The following is a 25,923-nucleotide window of genomic DNA, read 5'->3' on the forward strand; positions in this document are numbered from 1 at the left end:
GTGGGCCCCCTGCCGCCGCGGTGCGGCTTCCCCGGTAATCGGTAATCGCTCAGCTCCTGCTGCGGGACCTGCTCCTGAGAGTCCCAGGAGCCTCCAGAGGGAGGAGCACCACCTCCATTGTATAGACGAGGACACCCAGGCACAGGGAGGCCAAGGGTCAGCCTAAGCGCCCCAGCGGCAGAGCAAAGGCTGTGTGCTGTGGAATTCTCTCGAAGGTCTTCCTGCTCAAGGCCCCGAGAGGGCACTACCGTTCGCCTTCCCTTGGCATTACCCTGCCCTGCTGGCCCTGGGGTCCTGAGGAGTGGCCAAGCCCTGGGTCATACCCCCTCCCATTATCTGGGCCCCACCTCTGGCTCCCGGGGACTTTGGGTAAAGGGACAGGAGTCCCTCTCCTAGCCTCAGAGAGAAGAGGACACGGAGTCCCCAGCCTTGTGGGGCTGTGAGGAGGCTCAGTCAGGCCTGACAGTCCCCAGTGCCTGGCATAGGTTAGTTCCACTTGATCAGTGCCTTGGTCCAGTTGGCACCTTCCTGTGCCCCCCAGGCTGGGGCCCTCTGTCTTCCTCCATCACCAGCTTATGGGCCCGGGTCTGGGCTCGTTTCCAGCCATGGCCTCCTTCTTTCTCCACCCACTGTCCTGGGTCGTCTGACTGGGTGTGGTGTTGGGGCTGGGTGCTTGGCTACAGGGGCTCCTCTGGAAACCTCTGCTCTGCCATTTAGTGGTCTGGTGACCTTAACCTCTCTGAGCTTGTTTCCTTATCTGAAAAACGGAGAAAACCACAGGACCCACCGTCCTGTGACTGTCACTAGTCAGCCAGTTCACCTCATCCAGAGGCTCAGTGGCCTTTCCCACCCTCACCCCCTTGGCATCCTGCTCTTAGGGTTTCGCCCCCGCCTTCCTTAGGGCCAGCATCCCTCGGAGAGAGAGACGTCTTTCCACAAACAGTCTATTTGATTTGGGCAGGACACCCTGGCCCTGCTAGGCATGGGAGGGCAGGGGCACACATAGGGCTCTGATTGGCTAGCTGCATGACCTAGTCTGGTGGCCCCTGGCAGCACCTGGGGCTGGGGTGGGCTGAGCAAGGCTGCTTGGCCACACTGTTGTTGGTTCGTGGGGGTGGCGGCCTTGAGTGTGAGCTACGCACCAACACAGCGGAGGCTACGTGGCCCCACAGCCCCCGGGGAGAGTCGGTCTCACTCGCGGCCCGTGGGACAGGGAGGCCCAAGTCTGTGAAGATGCAGCCCTGGGTCTGGTGCCATTCCTGGCCAAGTGCCCCGAGGTTGGCGCTGGCCCGTGGCTCCCTGGCCTAAGTCCGAGGACCCTCCTCCTGGCTGCTCTGGGAGCCTTTGAACTCACCGGCTGCTTGGACCACGGTTCCCAGATGCAGGGGAAGCTGGGAGAAGGCAGAGCCAGGCGTGTGCCCCACACTGCCTGCCCCCTGGGCCGAAACACCTCTTCACCGACAAATTTCCCCTTTATTAATCACCTTGCACGTTACTGTTACACAACCATGAACGTGGTTCAGGAATCAAACTGAATGGAAGCGAGTGAGTTGGGGCTCACGGGCCACATCGTCCAAAAGAGCACGGCAGGGGAAGATCGTACTTCCACGCAGGGCGGGCTGAGGCGAGGCCTTGGGCTTCCCTTACCAGCACACCTTGCACCCTGGCCTCAGCCTTGGAGAGGCCTGGAGCCCCTGGCTCTAGACAGTCCTGTCTCTAGATCCTTGGGAGCCTGGGGATTGGGATACAGACACCAGCCCGGCAGTGCAGAGGGCAGGGGGCTGGCTAGAGCCGAGCTAGCAAGAAAAGGACTTTCCGGTCTAGTGACCTGGTGAGGGACAGGGACAGGCTCTTCTGGTTCCTCTCCCTGCAGGAGGGCTCCTGGGTGGCCTACCGGGCGCCCGGGTCTTAGCCTCCGAACTCAGCCCGGGACTCGGGCCCCAGCAAATGCTGGCGATGACCCACGGAAGGCACCGGCTCAGGCCTGCAGGCCCCGCTGGGGGATGCCTTCCTGGCTTAGTCACCTCTGCGGGGCCTGGGGGTGGGGGGCGGTCGGGAGCAGAGGAGCGGCACCCTGGCGGGCTGCCCAGCCCCGGTGGCTTGGCCGTGACGCCGGCAGGCCTGAGCACAGGGGGCTCACAGCTTGGCCCGAGGGTGGTGCTGGAGCAGAGCGCGCATGTCCAGGAGAGCCTTCTCTAGGTAGTGCGCCAGACGGGCCGCGTTGGTCTCGGCACAGCTGTTGTAGGCCGACACGGAGAAGTTGATGTGAGTCTCCATGGGGTTATAGCAAACGCCGTAGCCATCCGGGACCACGGGCCCAAAGAACATGACGCAGTCTGTCTTGGCAGGGACCTGGGGACAGCACAGGACTAAGCATGGGACTTCCGTCCTGCCCCACCAGCCTGCCTTTCCGCAGCTCCGCCTCCACTGCGCTCTGCCCGAGGCGCCCTTTCCCCCCTTCTCCAGCGGGCGGGTCACTTCGTCTGCTCCTTGAGGTGCACTTCTGGCGTCAACCCTCTCTGGAGTCTTCCTTGCCACTCCCGAGGGAGCCGCGCCCTCCTGGAGGCTCCCCCAGCCCTCGGCGCTTTGCAGGGGGCCATCGCCGCCTCCGTCCCCGTGCTTCCGGCCTACGCTGTCCCCTCCTCCCAAGGGACAGGGATGGTGGTCTGTTCCTGCTGTTTCCCAGTGCCCGGCATAGGATGGCCTGACTCAGATGTTCCTTCGTGTCTGACCGGTGAACGAACCACGTCGATTCTCCCGTGAGGGGGGCCCTGACCCCTTCTCAGCCTGCCTGAGTCACGGCGAGGCCCCCCGGGCCCTGCTCTTCACCAGAACTCAGCCGTTTCAGCACTGACCCGGGGTGGCCCGAATGGGTCACACCACCACCAAGTCTGGCCATGTTCTGGACCAGGGCTCTATTCGGTGCAGCCTTCGTCCAGCTCTAGCGGGGGCTGTTCTGTCCCACCCCAGGGCACCTAGGGCAGTGGCAGGGGCCCGGAGGGCAGGAAAACCCACCTGGCTGGTGGAGAGGTTGAAATGCATAGCGATGGCATAGGAGGTGTCCATGAAGATGTCGGGCATGCTCACCAGGTCCTCAATGGCCTGCAGCTTCAGGCCCAGCAGGTGCCGGTCAAAGGCCTCCCCGCGGATAGCCTGTGAGAGGGGACCGTCAGGGGCAGGGGCTGCAGGCCCAGAGGGTGCGCCCCTAGCCCTCCTGGAAAGCCTATGGCAGCAACGTCCCTTCCACACAGCGGTCCCTCGGACTCATGAGACCAGAGGGTCCGGGCAGGAGAGCCCTCGCTTCACACATGGAGAAACTGAGGCTCAGGGACCTGCCCAGGGAGGGGACAGGGCAGGATTTAAGGACACAGGCCTGCAGCTGGGTGGCCCGGCCCCATCCGGCCATGGGGCCTTGGCAGGTCACTTACATCTTGGAGTCTCGGGGTCTTCGTCTGTAACATGGGGATGGGTACTGAATGTCCCTCCCGGGGTGGCAGTGGGAGCAAAATGGACAGCTGCATGTGACATGGGCAGAGCCTGGCACACACAGGTGCTCAGAGCCAGATGGGAACCTAGACCTCCCGCCCTTGACTGCAGCCCAAGCTGTCAGAGGGCGGGGACCCCGCTGTTGGCCAGACCATGCAAGCCCTCAGCATCCGGGGCCCCGGGGCCATCGAGGGGAGAACACGATGCGAGCGCCAGAGGCTAACCTGGGACCGAAACAAAGTCACTGAGCTCAGTCTCGGTTTCCCCAACTTTAAAATGGGGATATTCAGCCTCACTCCAGGTGCCCCGGGTGCCCCCTGCTTTGGAGAGGAGTGGTTCATGCGAAGGGTGAGCGGCTGCAGGGACGGATGGCCGGGAAACGCCAAGGGTCAAGTCAAGCAAATGGGGACAGCAGGGGTTCGCTCACGTGGTCCGTGTAGGCTCGGTGGGCTTGCACGGCCTTCCGCAGCAGGTCCACCTTCTGGGGCTCCTGAGAGGGGTGAGGGAGTTGAAGTGTATGTCCCCCCCCCGTTCCTGCCACCTCCCGCAGTGGCCCGCTCCACCCGGCACTAGATCCGAGGTCCTCGAGAGCAGTCCTCCCCTGTTGGCCCTCAACCAAGGCCTGACACGCAGGCAGACGCGCCCTGCTGATGAGCGAATGAAGCAATAGTTCCCTTTTGCCCTTGGCTGCCAGGAAGCTCAGGGCCGAATTCACGACTCCACCTTCTGTCAGATTCCCAGTGCCCACCCCGGGGGCCGGGGAGGAGGTGGGGGGGGGGTTGGAATACAGTAGGTGCTCCATCAGTGTGCAGTGACAGAACGTACAGGAAGGGAGATGGCTCAAGGCCGGCTTGCCCGCCCTCGCCCCGGACCTCTCACCGACACGTTGGAGTCATCCATGGCCTTGACGAAGGTCAGTGAGTCCACGGAGGCCGAGCGGATGGTGTCGGTGCGGCCCAGGTGGAACATGCGCAGGGAGGCACTTTCGTATGTGGCGCACGCCTGCTTGTAGATCCTGGGTGCGGGAGGGGGCTGAGCACAGCCCCCGGCAGGCTGCCCCCCCCTCCCCCCGCCACCCCCAGGCCTCCTCCCTCCTCCCCCGCCAGGCCCCGGGGCGCGGCGCACCTGTAGTAGGCCAGCTGGAGCGCCATCTGGATGAAGGCGTCCGGGCTCAGCTTCTCCGACTTGGGGAAGTCTTTCCCAAAATGGTGGAACACCATCACCATGATGTCCAGGTCCTGGATCATGCTGGGGGGCGGGGAGAGGCGGGTGAGGAGCAGGCACCTGGCAGCCCCTGCCGACCCCAGGGGAGGCCCCGGGGAAGGCCCAAGAGCGGTCTCAGAACCAGCCAGGTGCCACGATCGACCGGGAACGGGAGCCTGCCGGGCTCGAGGAGCACAGTCCCCTAACCTGACTTGACCCACCCGGTATGCCGCGCTTACATGCTGAGATTCTGCTTGGCCTTTTCAATGTCGCTCTTGATCTCAGGGGTGATGTTGAACCGCAGCTTCTTGGGCATGGGCAGGGGCACCATGGGGGACCGCACAAGCTCGGGTTTCTTCCTGCGTGGGACACGGGGGGCCTCAGGCTCACGCTGGGGCCTCGGGGGCCTGGGTCCACCCCTGGGACTGAGGTGGGGGGCGTGGGTTCCTGAGGCCGGAGGGAGCCACCCTGGGGAGACTGTGGGTTTGCTCTTTAGAAAACTGCCTTCGCTCCAGCTTCCAAGTGGCCACACGGAGGAGGCCTGGAGAGGGGAAGGGACTTGTCCAAGGTCAAGTAGCTGGGAAGCGGCAGAGCTGGAACTCAAACCGGGTCTGACGACGCTAAACCCGTGCCTTCTTCTGGCTTCCTTTGAAAACACAGATTCGCAGGCACAAGGGAGAATGGCATTTCTCCGTGACTGTCACCTGTCACCAGGAGCTCGGGAGCCGGGTGGAGGGTGGGACAGCCACACTCACGTGAACTCAATGACATGGTCCACGAGGGCAATGATGGGGGGTCCCTCCGCTGCTGCATGCTCGTAAACAAGCCCGCAGGAGCCATCTTCGGCCACGATGAACTGTGGAAGGGAGAGGGACCCGTCAGCCCCGGGTCCCTGGAGCCACTCTCTGCTGGTTGGGTCCCGTGGGAAGGGCCTCTCTGAAGCCATCTCAGGGGTTATGCTGACTTTATTATTGTTTTTAATAACAGCTAACACTCACCAGGGGCCTTGGGCCCATTTCAGGCCACGGCACGTCCCATACTCGTATACCGCGTCGAGTCCCTATAATGACTCCTCCCTGGGAGTCATTCCACAGGCTCAAAGAGGGAAAGTCACGGCCAAGACCGCGCCGCTCTGCCTGGCCCCACATCCCAGCTCTCTCGGTTGTGCTGACGAGGTGACAGCGGTTTCTGGGCCGGGCCCAGTAATGACAGGCTGACCGCCTGGTAATTACAGCCGCGTCCACCTGCTGGCCTCCCACCTGCTTTACTAGCTGGGAGGCCAGGGACGCCCGGGCGAGGAGCAGGAAGTCCTGCGTGGGCCAAGTTTGGGTGTGCGTCCTGGGTGGGAGTCGGGGCTCCGCCAAGTCCCCACCTGCAGCGTCTTGTCGAACCAGCGATTGCCGCTGTTCAGTTTGCCACCACCCCCGTGCAGCATCTGGCCGGCCACGTGACGGCGGTACACGTCCTCTGAGACGCGGGGCACGGGTGCGTCCAGGCACACGGTGAAGATGCTCTTCTGGATGGAGCGGACCGACTCCCGGTTCACCTTGTCTGGGGTGGCGTGTGGGAGGGGCGCGAGACGGGGGGGGGGGGGGGGTGCATGTCAGGCCCGGGAAAGCCTCGGAGGCTTCCAGAGCATTCACGGGCGCTGGGTGAGGGCTGCAGAGGCAGCTTTGCACTCAACAGGGCCTCGTGACAGGGTTGGTGGCAGAGCGGTGAACACAGCTGCCTTCCGACAGGGCCCTGTAGCCCCCTAGCGCTCCACGAGCCGGGGCCCGATACCGGACCCACGTTAGAAACGAGGCAACGGGGGCGCCTGCCTGCCTCAGTCAGAAGAGCATGTGACTCTTGGTCTAGGGGTTGTGATCCCAAGCCTCACGTTGGGTGTAGAGATTACTAAAAGATAAACTTAAAAAAAAAAAAAAGAGGAAACCGAAGCCCCAGGTCACACGGAGAGCCAGCGTGATAGTCAGGGATCCAACACAGGGGTTCGACTCCAGGGACGACGCCCCTGACCAACAAAGGATTTGAAAGAATGTGGAGGCAGAGGTGGGGTCTGCAGCCAAAGGGCTTGACTCTTACCGTAACTTGCTACTTAATACAGGGAAACTAAACCCAGCCAAGCCTCAGTCCCCTCATCTGTGAAATGGGCCAACAGCACCCACTCCGAGTTGAGAGGATTCAGCGAGAAACGTGGCCACTCAGGGCCTGGTGTGGGCAGAGGCCAAGACGTGGGCCTCTCCTCCTTCTTCCACCCCCCCACCCACGGGCACCTTTGATGAGGGTGCTGTAGGCCTTGGCCCAGGAGTTGCGGTGGTTGGAGGTGAGGATGCCCACGGGCTCTTTGTTGGTTTGCAGCGATGAGTTCCAGATCTTCTCCAGCTGCACGAAGATCTGATCTGACGTCAGGGGTGTCCCATCGCTGTGGTACACGTCCAGCTCAAAAAACTACCCGGGCACGGCAAGTGGGGAGAAGGGAGGTGGGTGAGGGTCTCAGACAGGCAGCAGTCACCTCCCACCCCAGCCTCCTCCTGGCCCCGGCAGCCCAGAAGTCACAGCCAGTGCCGGTCGGGGCCCTGCCGAGGGATGAGTCAGGCTACAGGGGCGAGAGGGGGGGAGGTCCTTGCACTGCTCTCCCCAGGCCGGGCAGGCCCACGGCCCCTCCTGGGTGCCCTCCGGCTGGGGCCTAGCCAGGCGCCCAGTAGAGATGCCCGGGGCACGCCTGATCCTCGGGACACAGGGGCATGCGTGTTGGGGAAGCTGACTTTTGGCCCCGCGCCCTCCTCCCCTGGGGAAGTGGGGGGAGCCCACCCACTTGGTAGTTGTGCACCACGGTGATGTGCATGGGCGGCTTCTTGCTCTTGCTGAAGCTGATGACCGAGTCCTGCTTGGGGCCCGGCACGCGGCAGGAGGACAGGATCTGATAGTACTGGTTCATGCACAGCGGCTTACCCCCCAGGTACTCCACGGGCAGGGTGTCGCTGCGGGGGGCAGAGGGACAGTGAGGGGGCCACCAGGCAACCGAGCAGGGTGGAGGACAAGACCACCAGGGAGCTGCTGCTGGGCACCGCTGGGAGCCGGGCCAGGCCGAGAAGGGGCTTAGGCGAGTGGCGTCCCTACCCTGACTCAGTGTGAGCGGGAGGTGCGTCGGGGCTGCTCAGGGGGCCTGTATCCCACCCCGGGCGGGCCCTGCTTGTGAGTCGCCCTGGAAACTCGCTCCCCTCGGCGCTTCAGTTAAGCCACAGAAGAGAGGAGGTGGTGAGTCAGCCTCCGGGGTCCTCTTTGGCTGGGACAGTGTCACCAGGAGGCGGTCCCAGCAGCTGGGGCAGAGGACCTAAGTGTCCCAATCCCCATACTGTCTCTCCAACCCCAGCAGAGGCTGGGCCAACAGGAAGTGAAAGCGACCGAGATCTGGACCCGTCCAACACCCGGCTGCGACACTGGAGACGCTGGACGTGCTGGGCCCAGGCTGGAGTGGCTGCGGGGATGGGGGGGCGGGGCGGGGGAGGCTGCCCACCTGTCAATCATGGTTTTGAAATCCAACACGCCCTCGATGAATTTGGCAGCAAACCTGGGGGGACCAATGAGAGATCAGAACCTGTTGGGACACCCCAAGGGAGGTCCCAGGCCAGGGACACCAGTGGGGTGAGGGGAAGGCCTAGCCAAGGGAGGAGACAGATTGCTTCACTCTGAACCCACTGCTGGCAGAAAGCCTGAAAGGAGTTCAAGTGTAGGACCTGTGTTTGAGTCCCGGCTTGCCCTTCTGAGCCAGCTTTTTCTTATCTCTAGAGGGAGGGTCCCAAGAGGGCCCAGGGAGATGCTTTTGGCCAGGGACACCTACATGCTGGAAGGATGTAGGTGTAATGAATGGGAGCGCGATTACGGCTGGTTTATCCGCTGGTACTGGCTGATTTCACCCACAAAGGGCCTGAAGCCCTGAACCACAGCCTGGAGCCTGGAAGGAGGTCACCCCTTCTCTGAAGCGTCAGTTAGAGAGGGACCCGGGACCTTGGGGGATGGGGAGTATAAACGGGAGGGCAGCGGCTCAGGGTGTCCTCTCTGATAGGTACCTTCCTGTTTGGGGGCCGCTGTGTCTTCCGGGCCATCTCCCTCAACCGGGCCTTCCTGCTTGGATCGTCGGGACCACACCAGTCAGGCCTGACACCTGGTCTGCCCCTGGCTCCCAACATGGGGACCACCGGCTAGAGCCTGAGCCTGAATTCTTGGATGCCCCGGCCCCTTTAAGAGAAGCAGGTGGTGGCCCTGAGTGTCTGGTCCTTGGGCAGGAGTTCCCTGTCACTGGTATTTTTATCCCTGGTAGTATTGGAACAGAGGCCAGGGCAAGTGACACGGCCGAATGTGGAAAAGGGGATGGTGTACAAAGGTCACTCCTGGGACCAGCTGGAGAGAGAGGAGGGGCTGAAGTGTCAGAATGAGGTGAGGGGTAGCCTCAGGTTCACAGAGAGGGAGGGGATACGGTCTACAATGTGATAAACAGTTATGAAACTTTAGAGCCAGGAAGACCCCGCTTCAGCCAATCCTGAAAGGTGACCTCGGGCAAGTCCTTTCATTGCTCTGAGCCTTAGTTTCCCGATGTGTGACATAGGGATGATGCTCCCTACTTCGTAGGGCTGTGTGGGGCGGCGGGGGGTGGGGAGGAGGTGGCCGATGAAAGATAAGGAACAGATAATGACCGGGGCCCCTGCAATCTCCCGGGGGACTGGACATCAGGGCCTTGGACATGCCCAGAGCCCTGTCCCAGCCGTAGCCACTCACTCACCGGAGCTGTCCCTGCAGGTCCACAAAGTCCTGCTTGGGCAGTGCTACAGCAGGGCTGGAGTAGATGACCAGGGGCTGGCGGTACTGGAGGTAGGCTGTTTTGAGCCACCACTCGGACAGCTGGAGAAAGGACCACAGCCTGTGTGTGAGGAGCGGGTGGGGACGTGGCTGGGTCCCCTCTGCCCCCTCTATAGGGCACAGATTCTCCAAGTGAATGCTCAGAGCGGAGCCTCCCGCCCCCTTAAAAACCAACCTGTGGCACCTCATCGGTTCCTCTTAGCCTGAGGCAATCGGCATTAGCAAGACAAATTAGACAACACTGCGGAGCAAAGGAGCCAATGATTCTAGAAAGAAAAGGACTGAAGGACTGCCAGGAAATGGGGGAGGGGTGAGGGGAAGAGGCAGAAATGTGAATCACTTTCCTTCATCTTACACACTTTTGGGCAATGATTTTACTATTTTTGGAAAGAAAAATATATGAATGACAGAAAAGGAAAAATATATATAAAGTCAAAGTCTGATGAATGTATTTTTGACCGTTCCAGGTAGAACATTCTCTGGGGAGGCAGGAGCCCAGGGTTCGGTGCAGTTCTTGGGACCCTGGTCCTCCCTGGCCACGGTTTTGTTGGTGTCAGACTGGGGAGGAGACACTCCCTTGGATCTCAAGGTCAGGGCCATCTAGGGAAAGCTCCCTGCGAGGATAAGTCACTGCCCTAGTGACAAGATGTGGGTGCCACATCCTGTGTCTCCATCTGGTGGTCTGTCCTCTGCCCAAGGGGCTATTTCCATCGGGTGAGCAGTCTCTCTGGGGACCAGCCATGGCCAGGCTGTTAAAGACCCCTGTCTCGGGGCTGTGCAGACTCCCGAGTAACTATCACCCTTGAGCCTTACGTGCTGACTGTAATATCCCCCTCACTCTGCCCCCGCAAGCGCCTCTCTGGCAGGTCTCTCAATCCCAGGGACCCCAGACCCCCACTGTGTTTCCTATCCCATCTCCAACAGCCGTGGGACGTGCCTCTTCACCACACAGGCTCCCCTTGGGGCACAGCTAGCCTGTGGCGCTAGGCCACCAGCCTTGGGCCCTTGGCAAGGCAAGAGGGAAGATGACAGGCCCAGGGTGCACAGTGGGCCAGCAAGCAACTGCTGTCTGCTGACTTGTGGCCCGAGGACAAGGCTCCTGGTCAGCCAGACCCTCTCCTGTGTAGCTCGGGGCCTCCCAGGGAGCTGCTGTGGGTTTTCAATCTACCTCTCTGGGCCTCAGCTTCCTCACCTGTGGATCAGGGAGGGGCAGACAGGAATTCCCTCCCCTTGGTGACAGCCGGGCTGCCCTTCAGCCAGGGGCCCCCACTCCATCACGGATCTCAGGGCCTCTGACCAGAGTTTGGGAAACACAGGGAAACCCTGCAGATGTGGGCATTCCCCCTGTTGAGAATCTGCTGGGCCTTGTGAGTGGAGAAGGAGGTAGCCCCACCCTTTTAGCTAGAAGTTTCTGTTGGAAAAAGAAATTCCTGGCGAAAAATGGAGGGAAACTGCCAGACCACAGACTCTTTAAGTGCCTGCCGAGGCTCAGTACCTGACGCCCACCCGTTGAGGACTCCCCGCTCCCATGTACCCCACTCAGAAGAGCATCTCCCGCTTTACACGGCCAGAAGCTGGCTGTGGTTCTCTCCCAGAGAACCTGCTCCCCGCTCGGCCATCCCCTTCTTGGTCAGTCTCCCCCATCCTCCCCCAACTGCCCCTCCCCAAATGCCCCTGTCGTTGCTTTAAGTCGGGACTGCTCTCTATCAGCAGGTGCCATTAGTGCTGCCTCTAGAACGCATCCTGACCCTGACCATATCCTGACCCAGACCGCGGGAGATGCCCGCGCCAGCCTCCTCGCATGCCTCCCGCCCCCATTCCTGCTTCCCTCCCAGCAGTCAGGGTGGTCCTTTCCAACTACGTTCAGGTGTAAGACGCCCACAGGAGAGTGCACGGGGCGTCAGTGTGGACCTGTGTGACAGGCGATTCGATCTGTCACTGAACAACACAAATGCCCTGCTTTAGGCCATCCTGTGGCCGGCCCCCCTCCCACTGAACTCCAGCCCACCTTCCTTGCTCCGATGCCCACCCCCCCCCCGCCCCAGCCCCAAGCCGCTGCACTAAATTCCAGCCTCTGTCCTTGGACACGCTAGGCCGTTGCCACCTTTCCCTGTGTTGTTCCCTGTCTCAGATCCAACACCGCCTCCTCCCTGCCCTCCCGGCCCACTCAGCCTCAAACCACTGCCATATTCCCCTCTCCTCTTCTCCTGGCAAGCTTCACTGCCGGAAAGAACCTCGTCCCCTCACTTGTGTCCTGTTTCCTCACCTCGATCCGCACCCCACGTTAATGTCAGCCCCAAGGGACCACGGACTGTGTTCCTGCTCACTCAGGGCCCTGCCTAGTGCCAGGCACAGAGCAAGCACTGAAGAAACTGCAGGGCGCACACGAATGCCCCCGAGTCGCAGGTATTGGAAAATGCGGTGTGAGGCCAGCAACAGACGGGCCGCAGCGAGGGTGCTCTCATAAGCCTCCGAGAGGGCCCTGTGCCCCCCGCCCCCCTTCCTCCCCGGGCCCCTGCGGGAACGAGGAAGTCCACTTACCCAGTTCTCCATCTTCCTGGCCCTGCGCTCCAGCCCTTTCTGCAGACGCTCCCCGACGCCCCCCGCGGTCTGAAACTCTTCCACCAGCTGCTTGGTCTGGGTCCACTCCTCCTCGCTCACGATGGGCTGCAGCGCCTTGAGGTAACGGTCCAGGGACTGCTGGAGCGCAGGCACGGGCAGCCGGGGCAGCGAATCCTGGTGTGCCTTGAAGCGGCCGGAAACCTTCACCAAGGAGGAGGGCTTGAGCAAGCCCAGGGGCTTTACCTGCAGGCAGCAGAACATCTTGCTCATTCTCTCGCTGGCTCTGGAAGGCCCCGTCAATCCCAAAAGCTGCAGTACTGGGCACTTATGTGCCACTCCGTGGGGTCAGAGCTGGCCTCTTGGATGGTGCCCGCCTGGCTTCCCGGCCCTCAAACTGTACAGTGAGTGTCTCCGCCTCTCTGGGGCCTGGAGACGCAGGGAGGGCTAGGGGACGGGGGGTGTGGCCACTGGTCCAAGTCGGGATGGACGGCACCTGCTGGGGGCGGCAGAGCTGAGGGTGGCCTCTCACCTGTCTGGAGGCACAAGACTCCGCCTTTCTCCCCCTGGGACCAGGAGCCAGCCAGCCAGCCAGCCAGCAGTCAGGCGACTGCTCCCGCCCCCGGGGGTCCCCGCCTCCTTTTCTCCCACCCTCGCCAAATTGAGAAAGAGAGGGAAAAAGAGAAAGTCAGAAAGAGCCAGAGGAGGACAGCCCCTTGGGATGAGGGCGAAGGCTTGGTTTTTACCTGTCTGGGGGTGGGGATAGAGGGACATTGGGGCAGCTGTGTGGCAAGCGAGAGCTGAATGGCCTGGATGGCCTGGCGGGGGCACGGGGGTGTGGTGAGAGGTGGCAGAGAAAGTCTGGGAGGCTCTGGAGGCAGGCAGAAAGAGAGGAGATCTGAGGAGCTGGAAACAGTGGGTAGGCAAGTGGCAGAGGATCCGTTCCATACCTTCTCTTTCTGCTGCCCGTCCTCCATGGCAGGACTGAGGTTCTGAGCCCTGTCTGTCTGCCTTGGGCTGGACCTCTAAGCCTAACTGTGCTACCAAGTGGGTGAGCAGAACCTAGCAAGAGACAGCCACTTGCCCGGGCTGGAAAGAAAAGACAAGAGCCGAGATTCAGGGGGGTGATAGGGAGTGGCAGTGGCAATGGCTACGGTGGCCACGGCAACACCTCGGGTTGTGGCTGTGGCAGGCACCCTCTCTAGCTTCCAGGAGTGGAGGATTAGGGAGCAGGTGAGGGGGCTGGTAGTAGGCACAGGCACAGGAGGAAACCTGGAACACGTTCTCCTTTCTTCTTTGGGTGGGCCCGGTGCCAGGGAGGCAGGCCAGGAGGGATTAAAAAATCCACCTGTTGGAATCCGTATAGGTCTGTTTAATGAGCAAAAACCTGGCTGGAGGCAGAAACCGTCCGGCCACCGAGGTTACGCCACAACCCTGAAATTAGACCTGAAAATTGGGGTTGGCGCAAGGGAGCGGACGCCGAAAAGGGGCCATAAGTGGACAGTGGCTGCTAAAACCCCATCCCGTTTTCCTCCAGGACTCTTGGAGCCCTTCTGGGCCTCCCTTCCACCAAAGCCTGGTTCTCTTGAGCTGTGGCTCGTTCGGCTGGCGCCCAAGAGTGAAGGACTTTGGGCACTAAAAAAAAATACACCGAAGGAGAATGCTAGTTTTGGGATTCTGCTAGATTTGAGTCACCGGAGCCAGGGGATTCTGGCCAAGTCTCTCCTTGCCTCAGTTTCCCCAGCAGTAAAGCGATCAGGCCGCCGAGAAGGTCCTAGAAGCTGTCTGTAGGAGGGGGGCACTATTTAGGTGTTGGTGACAAGGGTGAAGTGGAGCCTTCGGGTCCTGGGAGACCTGGAAGAGCCTCTGGGCCAGCGGATGGGTACCCTCAGCCCTCTGGGCCAAGTACTATCTGAACATCCTTCTTGGCACGGACAGAAGGAGATACAAGCAGGGATATGCTTGGAGTGGACAGCAAAGGAACTCAAACCATAGGAGCAGCACTGCCGGCTCCAGGCTGCCCTGCGGAGAGCACTGTGGCATAGACACAAAACTGGGGGAGGGACTGGTGGAGAAGAAGGGCAGGGGGCTGCCGCCTGAAGCCTCTGGCCAGTTCAGAGGACTTTGAGAGCAGCCCAGCTTGAGGCCTCCACATGAATTTCTCTAGCCACACACAATTCCCCAGGGGCCGTTTGCTGAGCCCCAGGAGACCCCAGCAACTGGGTGAGGTTGGAGAACTGGCTCTGGACCGCGCATAGATGGCTCAGGCTGCGCGAGTGACAGGTGTGTGTCAGAGAATAACCGTCTGAGAGACACTCCTGGCCTCCCAGCAAGTTGGTTCTGGGTCTCAGGGTGGAGGTGCAGCCTGAACCCTGGGTCCCCACTATCTTTTCCGGGTGGCAGGAATTTAGCACCACACGATGTGGGTTCGATCCGGTCTCTGACCTTGAGCCTCAGTCTCCTTTTCCAAGCGGGGTTAGGCCCCCTGCCGATCCCACCCCAGCAGCTGTTGGCTAGGCAGGACAGTGGGTGGCCTCCTGCCCCCGTCGCCTCGACGGCTTGTCACTCCATTCCGGCGCAGCCGCGTGTCTGACTCCACTCCCGACCCACCCGCCACGTCCAGGGCCCGCCAGGCCGGTTTCCCGGCCGAACTCACCACGGTCCTGGCCGCGAAAGCCAACATCTCTGCGACACAGAGTCCACTAGGTTCCTCGTGCTGGGCAAAGTCCGCGCCGCCGCCGCCGGTGGATCCTTGCTAGAGCCTCTGGACCAAGGTCGTCGACCTTGGTCGAGTCACCGCGGCCAGCCAGTAGAGATGGCCCGGCGCCCACCGACCGGGCCTGGCGGGCCGCGGGCTGGTGGCTCCGAGGAGCACTCTTGAGGTGGGCCCGGGCCGCTAGGCGCGGGCGTGGGGCGGGGCCATGGCGCGGGGCGGGGCTGGACAGGGGGCGGGGCCGAGGGCGCAGTTAGCGGTCCCGAAACCCCGCGAGGCGGTGGAACCCAGGAAGAGGGGCAAACCGCAGGCCTCAGCGCCCCTGTCCGTCTCCCACCTCCAAAAGTTGTCTCAGCTGTTGGACGCAGTAGTGTGCAGCACTCTCAGTCCGCTTGGTGTCCTTGAGCGCTACTCTTAGAGCGAAAGGAAAACACAGCCATGTCAACAAGGGACTGTCCGCCAATGTGCTTCGGGATGGGGTCAAAGATGACAGGTGGGGAGCGCCCCGCACAAGCATGGCTGCCGCGCTTCCATCACCGGGCGGACAGTGGGCTGGTAGGGAGGCGAGCGGGCCGCTGCCGCGCATGCTCCCAGTTGCCCCGCACCAACATGGCCTCCGCCTCCCCGTGAGCGCCGTAGCCGCGAGCCGGCCGTTGCTGGGCATGCTCCCTGAGTGCCCCGCACCAGCATGGCGGTCGTCTTCACCGGGGTGACTTTAATTCTCGGTTTTCGGTTATAGCCGGCCGGTGCTCAGTTCTCTTCAGAAAGCTCTGAGCGCCTGGTGGAGCCGGGGAAAGGAAGGGAGTGCAGGCGTGAAAGGGGAGAGGGGACTGCGGGTATCCGGGCCGGCTCCTGGCGGGAGGAAGATGGCTGAGGGCGAGCGGCAGCCGCCGCCAGGTAGGACCGGCCGGGCCCGGCCTGGGTGTGGGGGTGCGGGGGCGGCGCCCGGCGCGGGGGCGGGGAAAGGGTGTGGTGTGGGGGGCTCGGCGGGAGAAGGGGTCGGGAGGTGGGGGAACTCGAGCGGCGGAAGCGGCTGGGCCCCGAGGAGGAGCCGGTGGAGGCGCCCCAAGAGGGAAATGTTGGGACCTGCGGGGTGGCCAAGAACCCGGGACTGCGAAGGGGTGGTGGGTGGGGCGCGACACCGGGACTTGGGGGGCCCCGGCTGCCAGAGGGCCGGGAGGGCAGCGCCGCGGCCAGAAGGGGAGGCCTTTTCCGTATCTGGGCTGCGCGTGAAGTCAGCCCTTGAGCTGGTGGGGAACTGCCTGGGATGGGGGCGAAAGTGATTCTGGTGGCTGCCTTCTTTATTAGCCCCTGCCCAGCGGGCGACGGGTGGTGCTCAGTGGGCCTGCGCCCGCCCGCCCCGGCTTTCCAGACTCCTCCGCACCCTTCCCGCCCCTCATCCTCCTACCCCTCTGTCCCTCTTGGAAATCGGGCTGTGGACTTTTCTTCCATTGGCTGGCAATTTATTGAGAGACCTGCCCTTGGTTGTGTAAACCACTGATTAAAAAAAGCTGGTTGTGCAAGATGAGCCTGGCCTCGCCATCTGTATCTTTTACTTGCGCCGTGGCCTCGCTTTAGTTCATCTCAAATAACGGATGCCAGTGGTAGGGAAGGAAGGGATCTTCTAGAGACCTGTTTTCCTGGAGAAGGGGAAGTCTGTTGGCGGTTACCTGCCGCCCTCTCTCGAGCCAAGAAGGACTGACCATAGAGAAGTAAAAATTCTGACAGGGCGAATAGGTTGGCCAACAGCTAATGTGTTTAAAGCAGTGGGTATTCCTTCTGTCTTGCACGTGGGGCTCTCTGGGAAGGTCTCACTCAGGAAGGAGAAACTCATCCTCCCCTCTGCCCCCAACAGATTAACAAAGAGCTGGCTGTGCTCTGTTAGGGCATTTGAAACCATTTACTTCGTTCAGTAGAAAACTTCCGTGCCCGTGCCTTTAGAAGTTCTGGTAACGACTGTGAGAGCTGTAAGCCAACCGGAATTCTAGGGAGATGAGTGCATCTCCAAAGTTGGGTGGCTGGAGGGACGGCCCAGGCACTGAAGGAGATAAAGGGAAGGTATCTATATGGCTGGAAAGAGCCAGGTCCCTGGAGGTGGTTCTCTTTGAAGTTTGAAACAGGACATTTTGGAGCAAGTGGAAAGAACTACTTGACTTAGACAGTGTAGTGGTGAAAACCTTGGGTTTTTAAGAGTTGTACAGAGCTGGCTCTGCCTGGCAAATCACATTCTCTCTTTTTTTTTTTTTTGAGAAACTGGGGCTGTTATATCTTCTGCACCGAGTTGTAGTGTGTGTTCCATTGATGATGTGGGCAAAACATGGCACGTGGTGGGTAGTCCGGAAATGTTGATTGCTGTTGGCCTTTTAACCTTTTTTTTTTTTTTAACGTTTTTTATTTATTTTTGAGACAGGGAGAGACAGAGCATGAACAGGGGAGGGTCAGAGAGAGGGAGACACAGAATCTGAAACAGGCTTCAGGCTCTGAGCTGTCAGCACAGAGCCTGACGCGGGGCTCGAACTCACAGACCGTGAGATCGTGACCTGAGCTGAAGTCGGCCGCTTAACCAACTGAGCCACCCAGGCGCCCCAACTGTTGGCCTTTTATTTATTTATTTATTTTTAATTTTTTTTTTTAACGTTTATTTATTTTGAGACAGAGAGAGACAGAGCATGAATGGGGGAGGGTCAGAGAGAGAGGGAGACACAGAATCCGAAGCAGGCTCCAGGCTCTGAGCCATCAGCCCAGAGCCCAATGCGGGGCTCGAACTCACGGAACATGAGATAGTGACCTGAGCCAAAGTTGGCTGCTTAACCGACTGAGCCACCCAGGCGCCCCAACTGTTGGCCTTTTAAAAGGTGGTACAGGAGCGCCTGGGTGGCTCAGTCGGTTGAGCATCAGACTTCGGCTCAGGTCACGGTCTTGTGGTTTGTGGGTTCGAGCCGACATCTGGCTTTGCCCTGACAGCATGGAGCCCAGAGCCTGCTTCAGATACTCTTTCTTCTTCTCTCTCTGCCCCTCCCCCGTGCGAGGGCATGGTATCTCTCTCTCTCTCTCACTCTCTCTCTCTCAAAAATGAATAAACAGGGGCGCCTAGGTGGCTCAGTCGGTTGGGTGGCCGACTTTGGCTCAGGTCATGATCTCCTGGTCTGTGAGCTCAAGCCCCGTGTCGGGCTCTGTCCTGACTGCTCAGAGCCTGGAGCCTGCTCCCGATTCTGTGTCTCCCTCTCTCTCTGCCCCTTCCCTGCTTGCTCTCTGTCTCAAAAATAATAAACAAAAAAATTTAAAAAATGAATAAACATTAAAATAAATAAGTAAATAAGTAAATAAATAAATAAAAGATGGTACAGGTTGAACACGTAGGCTGGTTCTCTAATGATAGATGATAATACATTATCCTCTTTTGGGGGGTTTTGGGAACATCTCTAAAACTCTAGATAGTTCCACCTTATACAGTGAGCTCGTAGGGTATCCACATGTCCCATGGCACCTTTGTCAGAGATTAGATCTGAAGCTGGAGAGACTGTTAACATGATTCTCAGTTTGAAGGCTTGTTTCTTTGATTTGGGATCGTGTGTTCCGGTAACAACACGTGTGTATATGTCTTTAGTCCTTGTTGCAGTGCTTCCTGCATGGTAGCCATTCGCCTGGTACCTGCCTGGCCTTGCCTGGAGAGTTTCCCACCTGTGAAATCACTTCAAGAAGGGCTGTCCCCTTGAAAGGAGCAGTTCTCTCTCAAATTTACAAAAGGGCTCTCTGTTCCTCAAGATCATTTGCAAGTTGATTATTTGGAGTGTGGAACACAGTTTCTCATAAAAACAACGAGGTTAGGTTACCAGCTTGACCTATAAAGCTTATCATTTAGCATCTTAAAGTAGTAATTTATCAATAGTAGAGGTCTCAGTTGGGCTTGCAGACCAGGTGGGAGGAGGAAGAGAGTATCTGATCTGTTTTTTGGGTTCTGATTTGAAGTTTGAATTAGGTAGAGGTTGGTCTTGTTCTCATCTCAGATTCTCTATCCTCCTCCTTAGGTCTCCAGGTATCCTAGTGCTTTCCCTTTCCTCAGGGCCTCTCCAGGCATGCTCCATTCTCCCAAATATCACATGTTCCAGAACCTTCTTAGAGCCCTGTCCCCTTTATACATGCAGCCAGTGTCAACTTGGTTTTAGGACACATTTATCATATGTTGTGAATGACTCTTTCTGGAGAGTTTGTGTTTTTTATTTTATTTATTTATTTAAAACAATTTTTTTAATGTTAATTTATTTTTGAGAGGGAGAGAGAGACAGACAGACAGACAGCCAGCACAAGTCGGGGAGGGGCAGAGAGAGGGAGACACAGAATCTGAAGCAGGTTCCAGGCTCTGAGCTGTCAGCACAGAGCTCGATGCGGGGTGTTTGGAACTCATGAAATCATGACCTGAGCCAAAGTCGGATGCTCAACCGACTGAGCCACCCAAGTGCCCCAAGATAGTTTGTGTTTTCAAAAGAAGGCATTAACTAATACCACAGATCTTCAACAGTACATTCAGGCATGGCCCCTCTATCCAGGTCCCTTGGCTCCACTTGTATTTTGGAATTCAGAGTTTCTCCGATTTCGGAAAGCAATGCCCCATAATCAAACAAAAATACTTTCGCAGCAAACTGTAAATTCCCTAAGAGAGATCTCTGCAAAGCCTGCCAATGTCCTCATGTTGGTTTAGGCTTAAGTTTTGTACCAGATGAATTTGTGCCGAACTTTTTTAAAACTTTGGGTATTTGGAGCTTTTTGGATTTTGGAATTATAGAGATTTAGGGCTTATTTTTCACAGCATCACAAAGTGAAGGGGATCCTGCAGTGTGGTGAAGAGACTTGTGGCTAGAGAGGCCAGTCATCCAAGCAGTCAGCTTTGGTGCTAAGTTTGCCTCTAGGTCAGTGCATGGAACTGCCCCGTGTTTTCCTTTCCTCAACTCCTGCCAGTATAGAAACTCTGTTTAAAATAGTTTTTTTTTTTTTTTCTGTCTGATTCCAAAGTACTGTGTGCTAGTTTTTTTTTTAAATCTTTTTTTAATGTTTATTTATTGTGGAGAGACAGAGCATGAGCAGGGGAGGGGAAGTGAGAGGGAGAGACAAAGAATCCAAAGCAGGCTCCAGGCTCCGAGCTGTCAGCACAGAGCCCGACGCGGGGCCCGAACCCACAAACTGTGAGATCATGACCTGAGCCGAAGTCAGACGCTCAACCGACTGAGCCACCCAGGCGCCCCTCCATGCAGTAAACACCTTTATATACCTCCTTGTGCATTTCTGTGAGCACTTGAAGGGTCGATGCCTACAAGTAAAACTGTTGGCTCAGGGGCGCCTGGGTGGCTCAGTCAGTCTTGATTTCTATTCAGGTCATGAGCTCATGGTTTGTGAGTTTGAGCCCCGCATCAGGTTCTCACTGGCAGTGCAGAGCCTGCTTGGAATTCTCTCTCTCTCTCTCTCTCTCTCTCTCTCTGCCCCTCCCCCACCCCTCTCTCTCTCTCAAAGTAAATAAATGAACTTTTAAAAAAAAATTAAAAAAGAAAAAAGAACTGTTGATTCAATGGGTATATGTGTGTTTTTTTTAATTTATTTAAGTTTTTTTTTTTTTTTTAATGTTTATTCTGAGAGAAAGAGCATGAGTGGGAGAGGGGTAGAGAGGGAGGGAGACACAGAAACCGAAGCAGGATCCAGGCTCCAAGCTCTTAGCACAGAGCCCGACTTGGGGCTCGAACCTGCAAACCCTGAGATCATGACCTGAGCCAAAGTTGGAGCCACTCAGGCGCCCCTATGTGGTTTCTACTTCAGAAGCCCGTGCTGAGTTGCTTCCTCAGCAGATTCTACCAAGACTCCCACCAGCAGCGCAGGAAAGTTCCTGTTTCCCCTTCACGGTCGCTGCTGGATGTTTTCAATATGCCAACCTGATTTGGAAAAGCCATCTCATCCAATTTACATTTCTTTGCTTATTCAGAGGTTGGCAGCGTTTTTTCAAATGTCTATCAGCCATTTGTATCTTCTTCTCGTCTTTGAATTGCCTGTTTATGTCTAAAAGGCCGACTTGGTTTTATTTTTCTAACCATTCTCTGGTTAGGGAGCTGGAGGTGAGGGGTGCGGGCATGGTGGAGCCACTGAACTTACCACTTGTAGAGGGGACGGCCGGTACTGTGGGGGCTCCTTGCCGAGTAAGGAAAGGCTTAACAAGCCATTACTCTGTCCCGGGAGTGTATGTCTGGTTTACTGAAGGGACTGGATATTGGAGCCTTGGTTTAAAAGTGTGTGTTGGGGGGGGGGGGGGGAGGGGAGAGGGAGAGGGAGACAGAAAGGGAGGGAGAGAGGGAGAGGGAGAAAGTTGGGTTGGGGCTAAGATTCTATTTATCTGTTTGCTTTTTCACTTTCTCTGTCAAGATTCTTCGGAGGATAGCCCTCCAGCCACTCAGAACTTCATCATTCCAAAAAAGGAGATCCACACGGTGCCAGACATGGGCAAGTGGAAGCGTTCTCAGGTACCAGTGACATCTGCCCTGTAGGGTCAGAGCTGGGATGACAAACTTGGGCTTTTTCAAAGACGGTGAGCTCCTGACCTTTCTTGCTCTTGGAACCGGAGCTGTTAGAAGCTAGGGAGAGAGATGACAGGGGAGCCGGCTGTCCCTCTCTCTCAGGGGGAGCACTCAGAGAACGCTTTAGTGGGAAGGTCTCTGGGGTCTGGGGCCAGGGTAACGCTGGAGAGTTCTGCTCCTGGTTCTCATAAACCATCATCCCTTGAGTGTTGTCTTCGCCGAACATGAGTGTCCTAGGTGATGACACGGGTCACTTTGATTCTTGGTTGTAGGTTACAGCCAGTCAGGGAGCCAGCGTATCAAAGAGAGCTGAGGTTACCGTGTGGAAGCTTAGGCCCGGGAGGCGGCTGAGCCTAAAAATACCAAGGAGCTGGGACCTAGAACAAGGAGGAGTACAGACCAGCCCTCTGTGCTGCTCAGTCCAATGGTGGGCAGAAAATAACAGCTTCTGCCTCCCAGGCTTCTGGCACAGGCTGTGGAAAGATTGGGATTAAGAAAAGAAAGTCGGTTTCAGATCCACGGGGAAAGCCTTGGTCCCAGCTCCAGCCAGGTGCCTACACCTGGTCTGCGCAGCGGGGGTGGGGAGGGTCACTTCTACAGAAGGACAGATTCCCCTGGGGAGTCTGCTGGGCTTATGCTGAGCCTGCACCCCCACCCAGCGTTGCCGTGCTTGGTCCTTCTTGGAGCTGTGCAAGCCTTCTGGCTTCTCTTTCACAAGCTCGCCTTCTAAATATTTGGAGATGGTTAACATGTCTTTTCTGTATTGTGTTCCCCCACCAAGTCTTTGCCAGGATCAACACCGTAGTCCCTTCGTCTGCTCAAAGGGCACAGTTTGAGTCCTTTTGTCATCTCGATTGTTCTACCTCGGGATTTCTAAACCTCTGCACTATTGACATCTTGGGGCGGATAATTCTTTGTTGTAGCAGGCTGTCCTGTGCCTTGCAGCGTGTTTAGTAACTTCCTTGGCCTCTCCCCCTGCTAGATGCCAGGAGCACCCTTGCCCCTGGTTATTACAACCCAGAATGTCTGCAGACATTGTCAGAAGTTGCCTGGGAGCCCCATCGCCTGGGTTGAAAACCACGAGTCTACCCCCAAATGTGACTTTAGTTCCTTGCCTTCCCCCTCGATGTTTTTTCCAAGGAGGATTGGGTATTCATGGTGGGCCAAGTATTATTATTATTATTATTTTTAGCTCATTTAATCTTCACAAGAACTCTGGGAAGTGGGCTCAGTGGTCATCTCCCATTTTGAAGGTGAGAAAACTGAGGCCAGGAGATAAAGAAATGTAGGAAGGTGGCAGAGTTGGTAAGTGGTTGGGATGAGGTTCAGGATTCACACTCGGGTCCTCTGCCTCCAGAGACCCAGGGGTTGGGAGCCACAGTGCTTTAGGCCACAGATCAGCAAATTACTGCCTGCTCATCTAATCTGGACCTTGGCCTGGTTTTGTAAATAAAATTTGAAATACAGTGAGTCTCATTTGTTTAAGTATTTTCCATGGCTGCTTTCCCAGTACAGTGGCAGAGTTGGGCAGAATCGAGAATTTGTGAGCCAGACTTTGGGGCCCGCAGAGCCTAAGATCGTTACTCTTTGGTCCTTTGTAGGTAAAGTCGTTGACCCCGTTGTAGGCACCAACATTTTTCGAGAAGTGTTGGTTACTTTTTCTTCTGGAGTGTATGTTGAACGATACTGGATAGAAGCCTTTCGCCTGTCGGTCAAGTGTACGGGCCTCTTGTGGGTAGATGAATGGCTCTGTGCCGTGGCCCACACAGTTTCACTAGGCCGCAGAGCACAGCAGCCAAGAGCATGAGCTTGAGGCCAGGGAGGTCAGAGGTTGAACCCCAGGGCCGCCATTCCTTTTCTTGTACTTAGGCAACTTGCATAACCTGGCCAAGCCTGTTTCCTCTACCATAAAATAGGCTTGTTTGGAGGCCATAATGACACAAAGGCCAAAAAGTACCTGGCTCAGCGCTAGGCATCCGTGAGCCTCGCTGAGCGGCAGGCAGCGTTTAACAACTGTTACAGTGATGAGGGTGGTGGTGTTGGTGGAGACCTTGCATGTCATGTTTATAAGAATGAGCGGAGCTTTGGTCAAGAGACCCAGACCCATGCGGGAGCAGGGGCCACGGAGGGCCACACTGCCCCTTGCTGCTTCCTGTCTCTGTCCCGGTGTAGTTTGTAGGAATGACCGTGAACGCTAGCTGCCGGCGTGACGAGGGCTCAGACCTGCTCTGCGACCCCTCGTTTCCGCTTGTTGCTGTTCCACGGGCTGTAGGAAAGGCCTGGTGCAGGAATGCTCCCTTCTAGACACTGAGTGGTCAGTTCTCGGGGCTTGCTGTGGCTGCTGCTGGCATCCTTAAGGCTTGGAGAAGGAGGAAGGAAGGAGATGGGAGGCAAAAGAGAAGAAGAGGAAACAGGACCAAACCGAAGTCACCTGCTCTCAGAATTCCCTCTTCAGGGGCCTGAACCTCAGTGCTTTCTTTTCTTTTCTTTTCTTTTCTTTTCTTTTCTTTTCTTTTCTTTTCTTTTCTTTTCTTTTCTTTTCTTTTCTATGTTTATTTTTGAGAGAGACCGAGCGCAAGTGGGGGAGGGGCAGAGAAAGAGGGAGATGCAGAATCCGAGGCAGGCTCCAGGCTCCGAGCTGTCAGCACAGAGCTCGACGCGGGGCTCGAACCCATGAACCGTGAGATCATGACCCGAGCCGAAGTCAGCCGCTCAGCCGACTGAGCCACCCAGGCGCCCCTCGGTGCTTTCTTAACCCCTGTGCTGGCAGCAACGGGGAAGGGAGCGCCCAGTTGGAAGCTGGGGATGGGTGTGCCGGGAGACCTGGCCGTGGGCAGAAAACAGTTTCTTCTCCTGGGAGCAGGGGGTCTGCACTGCAGGCTGACAGCCTGATCTGTCTGGTGGGGGAAACTTCTGGAAGACCACCAGGTCTTGCCGGTATTCCTGCGCTCCTGGTGATAGGGTATAATCGTTGAGCACTTGGCCACACAGCCCTGGAGTAGGCCTTGCTGGGTCCTGGCTCCACGTCTAATGAGATCTCGGTCTTAGGAGACCTTGGGCGTGTCTCCTCTCCTGAAGCCTTGGTTTCCTCATCTATGAAATGGGGAGAGTGAGCGGGTCCGCCCTATGGAGTTGTGTGAAGGAACTGCTGCCAGCAGTGGTGAGCGCACAGTAAAGTCTGGCCCGGGGTCCAGGCGTCACTGCGGTCACTGGCTTGCCAGCCGTGCAGGATGGAGGGTAGTGGTGGCGAGTTTGGCATTAGCCTTCAACCTCTGCTGCCGGCCGGCTGGGGGCCGGGGCCAGCTCGGGGTGCTTCGGTAGCCGGGTGGGGCTGGGGCTGGCCCGGGTCGTAGGGGGCCGTGGGTCTGACACCCCTCTCCCCGTCCCCACTCCCCGCTTTGTTTGGTAGGCGTACGCTGACTACATCGGGTTCATCCTGACCCTCAACGAAGGTGTGAAGGGGAAGAAGCTGACCTTCGAGTACAAAGTCTCCGAGGTAGGCAGAAGCAGGGAGCCTCTCCCGAAACAGCCCATGGAGTCGTGTGCTCGCTGCCCGCAGCGGGCCAGGGCAGAAAATGAGATCGTCCAAGCACACGTGTGGGTTGGCATTTTGGTGTCTGTATGGCCGATCTTTTCTGCTCTGTTTTGTTCAATCTGTGAATTGACGTATGTTTATAAAAATGGGATCAAGCTAATCATGCCGCTTGATAGCCTGCATTTTTGCTAATTGGTGTTTTTACGTAACTTTTTAAATTAAAAAAAGATCGCGAATGAAGGAAGCGTGCTCGCTTCTGTTAGCGAAAGGGTCACTAACAGAAGCGTATTAACAGCGAGCTGACCTCCGCCTATGTTCCGTCTCCTACCCAACTTCCCGGGGCAGCCCTGGGCACAGTTCGGGGAATGTCACCCAGACCTGCCCTCTGAGCTCCCCCTGTCCCTCTGCCACCGTGGAAACGGCTGCCTCATCGAGCCGGCCCTCATTTGCTTAAACAGCCCCTAACTGTGGACTTCTCAGTTGTGTCCCTAAATGTCTCTGCTCTGAATGTCTCTGCTCTGAACATCTCTGCGTATAGATCTGTGGGCGCTCTTCCCTGAGGAGCCCTTCCGGAAGTGGGGATGTTGAGTTGAGGGTGCACACGGCAGGGTGGGTGCTCTCTGGCTGCTGTTTCGGAGACAGGGTGTTCGTGAAGAGAGGCCGAGAGCTGCGGGGAGGTGTGGGGCCTGCAGGCTGTTAGCTCTTGCCGGATGCCGTCTCCCATGGGCGGGCCCCAGGCCTCCAGTGGCCTCTTCAGTTCCTATCCCAGTTGGCCCATAGTCACCTTGAGACTCTTATCTCAGACACCAGGGTGCAAGTGGCCTCTCAGTATCCCACCCTGTTGGGCCAGGCCTGGCTCTGTCACGACCGGGTCTCTCCACCTGTCCCGAGGCTGGCATTGCCCCGCTGGCCCTCACACCCTGCCCCGTGAGAGCTGCCCCTTCCTGGGCCGTAACTGGCTGCTGGGTGGCTGAGGTCTCCTTCTGTGACTGGAGACCTCGTTAGCCTGTGCTGGG

The 25,923-nt window shown here is 57.8% G+C and overlaps 2 protein-coding genes across 3 annotated transcripts in view; one reads left to right on the forward strand and one right to left on the reverse strand.

Annotated features, from left to right (window-relative positions):
- Window positions 1–1,453: 1,453 nt before the first annotated feature.
- Window positions 1,454–15,266, reverse strand: CRAT (carnitine O-acetyltransferase). Of its 2 annotated transcripts, XM_053908399.1 has the most exons (15): window positions 14,762–15,266; window positions 13,056–13,194; window positions 12,088–12,351; window positions 9,470–9,588; window positions 8,207–8,260; window positions 7,505–7,670; window positions 6,963–7,137; window positions 6,062–6,240; window positions 5,445–5,545; window positions 4,929–5,048; window positions 4,612–4,734; window positions 4,366–4,501; window positions 3,914–3,976; window positions 3,016–3,153; window positions 1,454–2,352 (listed from the first exon to the last, which is right to left on the reverse strand). In XM_053908399.1, exons 2-15 carry the CDS (start codon window positions 13,080–13,082, stop codon window positions 2,137–2,139), a joined length of 1,881 nt encoding a protein of 626 aa, XP_053764374.1. In that variant the 5' UTR covers window positions 13,083–13,194; window positions 14,762–15,266; the 3' UTR covers window positions 1,454–2,136. The 2 variants fall into 2 exon arrangements, with proteins under 2 accessions (XP_053764374.1, XP_053764373.1); XM_053908398.1 differs by lacking the exon at window positions 13,056–13,194.
- Window positions 15,267–15,413: 147 nt separating this feature from the next.
- The window catches only part of PTPA (protein phosphatase 2 phosphatase activator), a 30,808-nt gene continuing 20,298 nt past the window's right edge, over window positions 15,414–25,923 (forward strand). Inside the window, exons 1-3 of the mRNA XM_019420837.2 lie at window positions 15,414–15,715; window positions 21,221–21,318; window positions 24,782–24,868. Of these exons, the coding sequence (XP_019276382.1) occupies window positions 15,685–15,715; window positions 21,221–21,318; window positions 24,782–24,868 (216 nt within the window). The 5' untranslated portion in view covers window positions 15,414–15,684. The remainder of the gene's footprint in view (window positions 15,716–21,220; window positions 21,319–24,781; window positions 24,869–25,923) is intronic.

The sequence above is a fragment of the Panthera pardus genome, unplaced genomic scaffold (genome assembly GCF_024362965.1).
Source record: "Panthera pardus isolate Hobbes unplaced genomic scaffold, ASM2436296v1 HiC_scaffold_20, whole genome shotgun sequence".
NCBI classification, from domain to species: Eukaryota; Metazoa; Chordata; class Mammalia; order Carnivora; family Felidae; genus Panthera; species Panthera pardus.

What these genes read in the sequence shown, in the direction of transcription:
- CRAT (XM_053908398.1), bottom strand. Translation starts at nt 14,788, where the DNA reads ATGTTGGCTTTCGCGGCCAGGACCGTG. An exon ending in TGGATGACTCCAACGTGTCG is followed by an intron (nt 3,977 to 4,365) that starts GTGAGAGGTCCG and finishes CACCCCTCTCAG; the next exon opens with GAGCCCCAGAAGGTGGACCT. An exon ending in TCAACCTCTCCACCAGCCAG is followed by an intron (nt 2,353 to 3,015) that starts GTGGGTTTTCCT and finishes TGCTGTCCCCAG; the next exon opens with GTCCCTGCCAAGACAGACTG.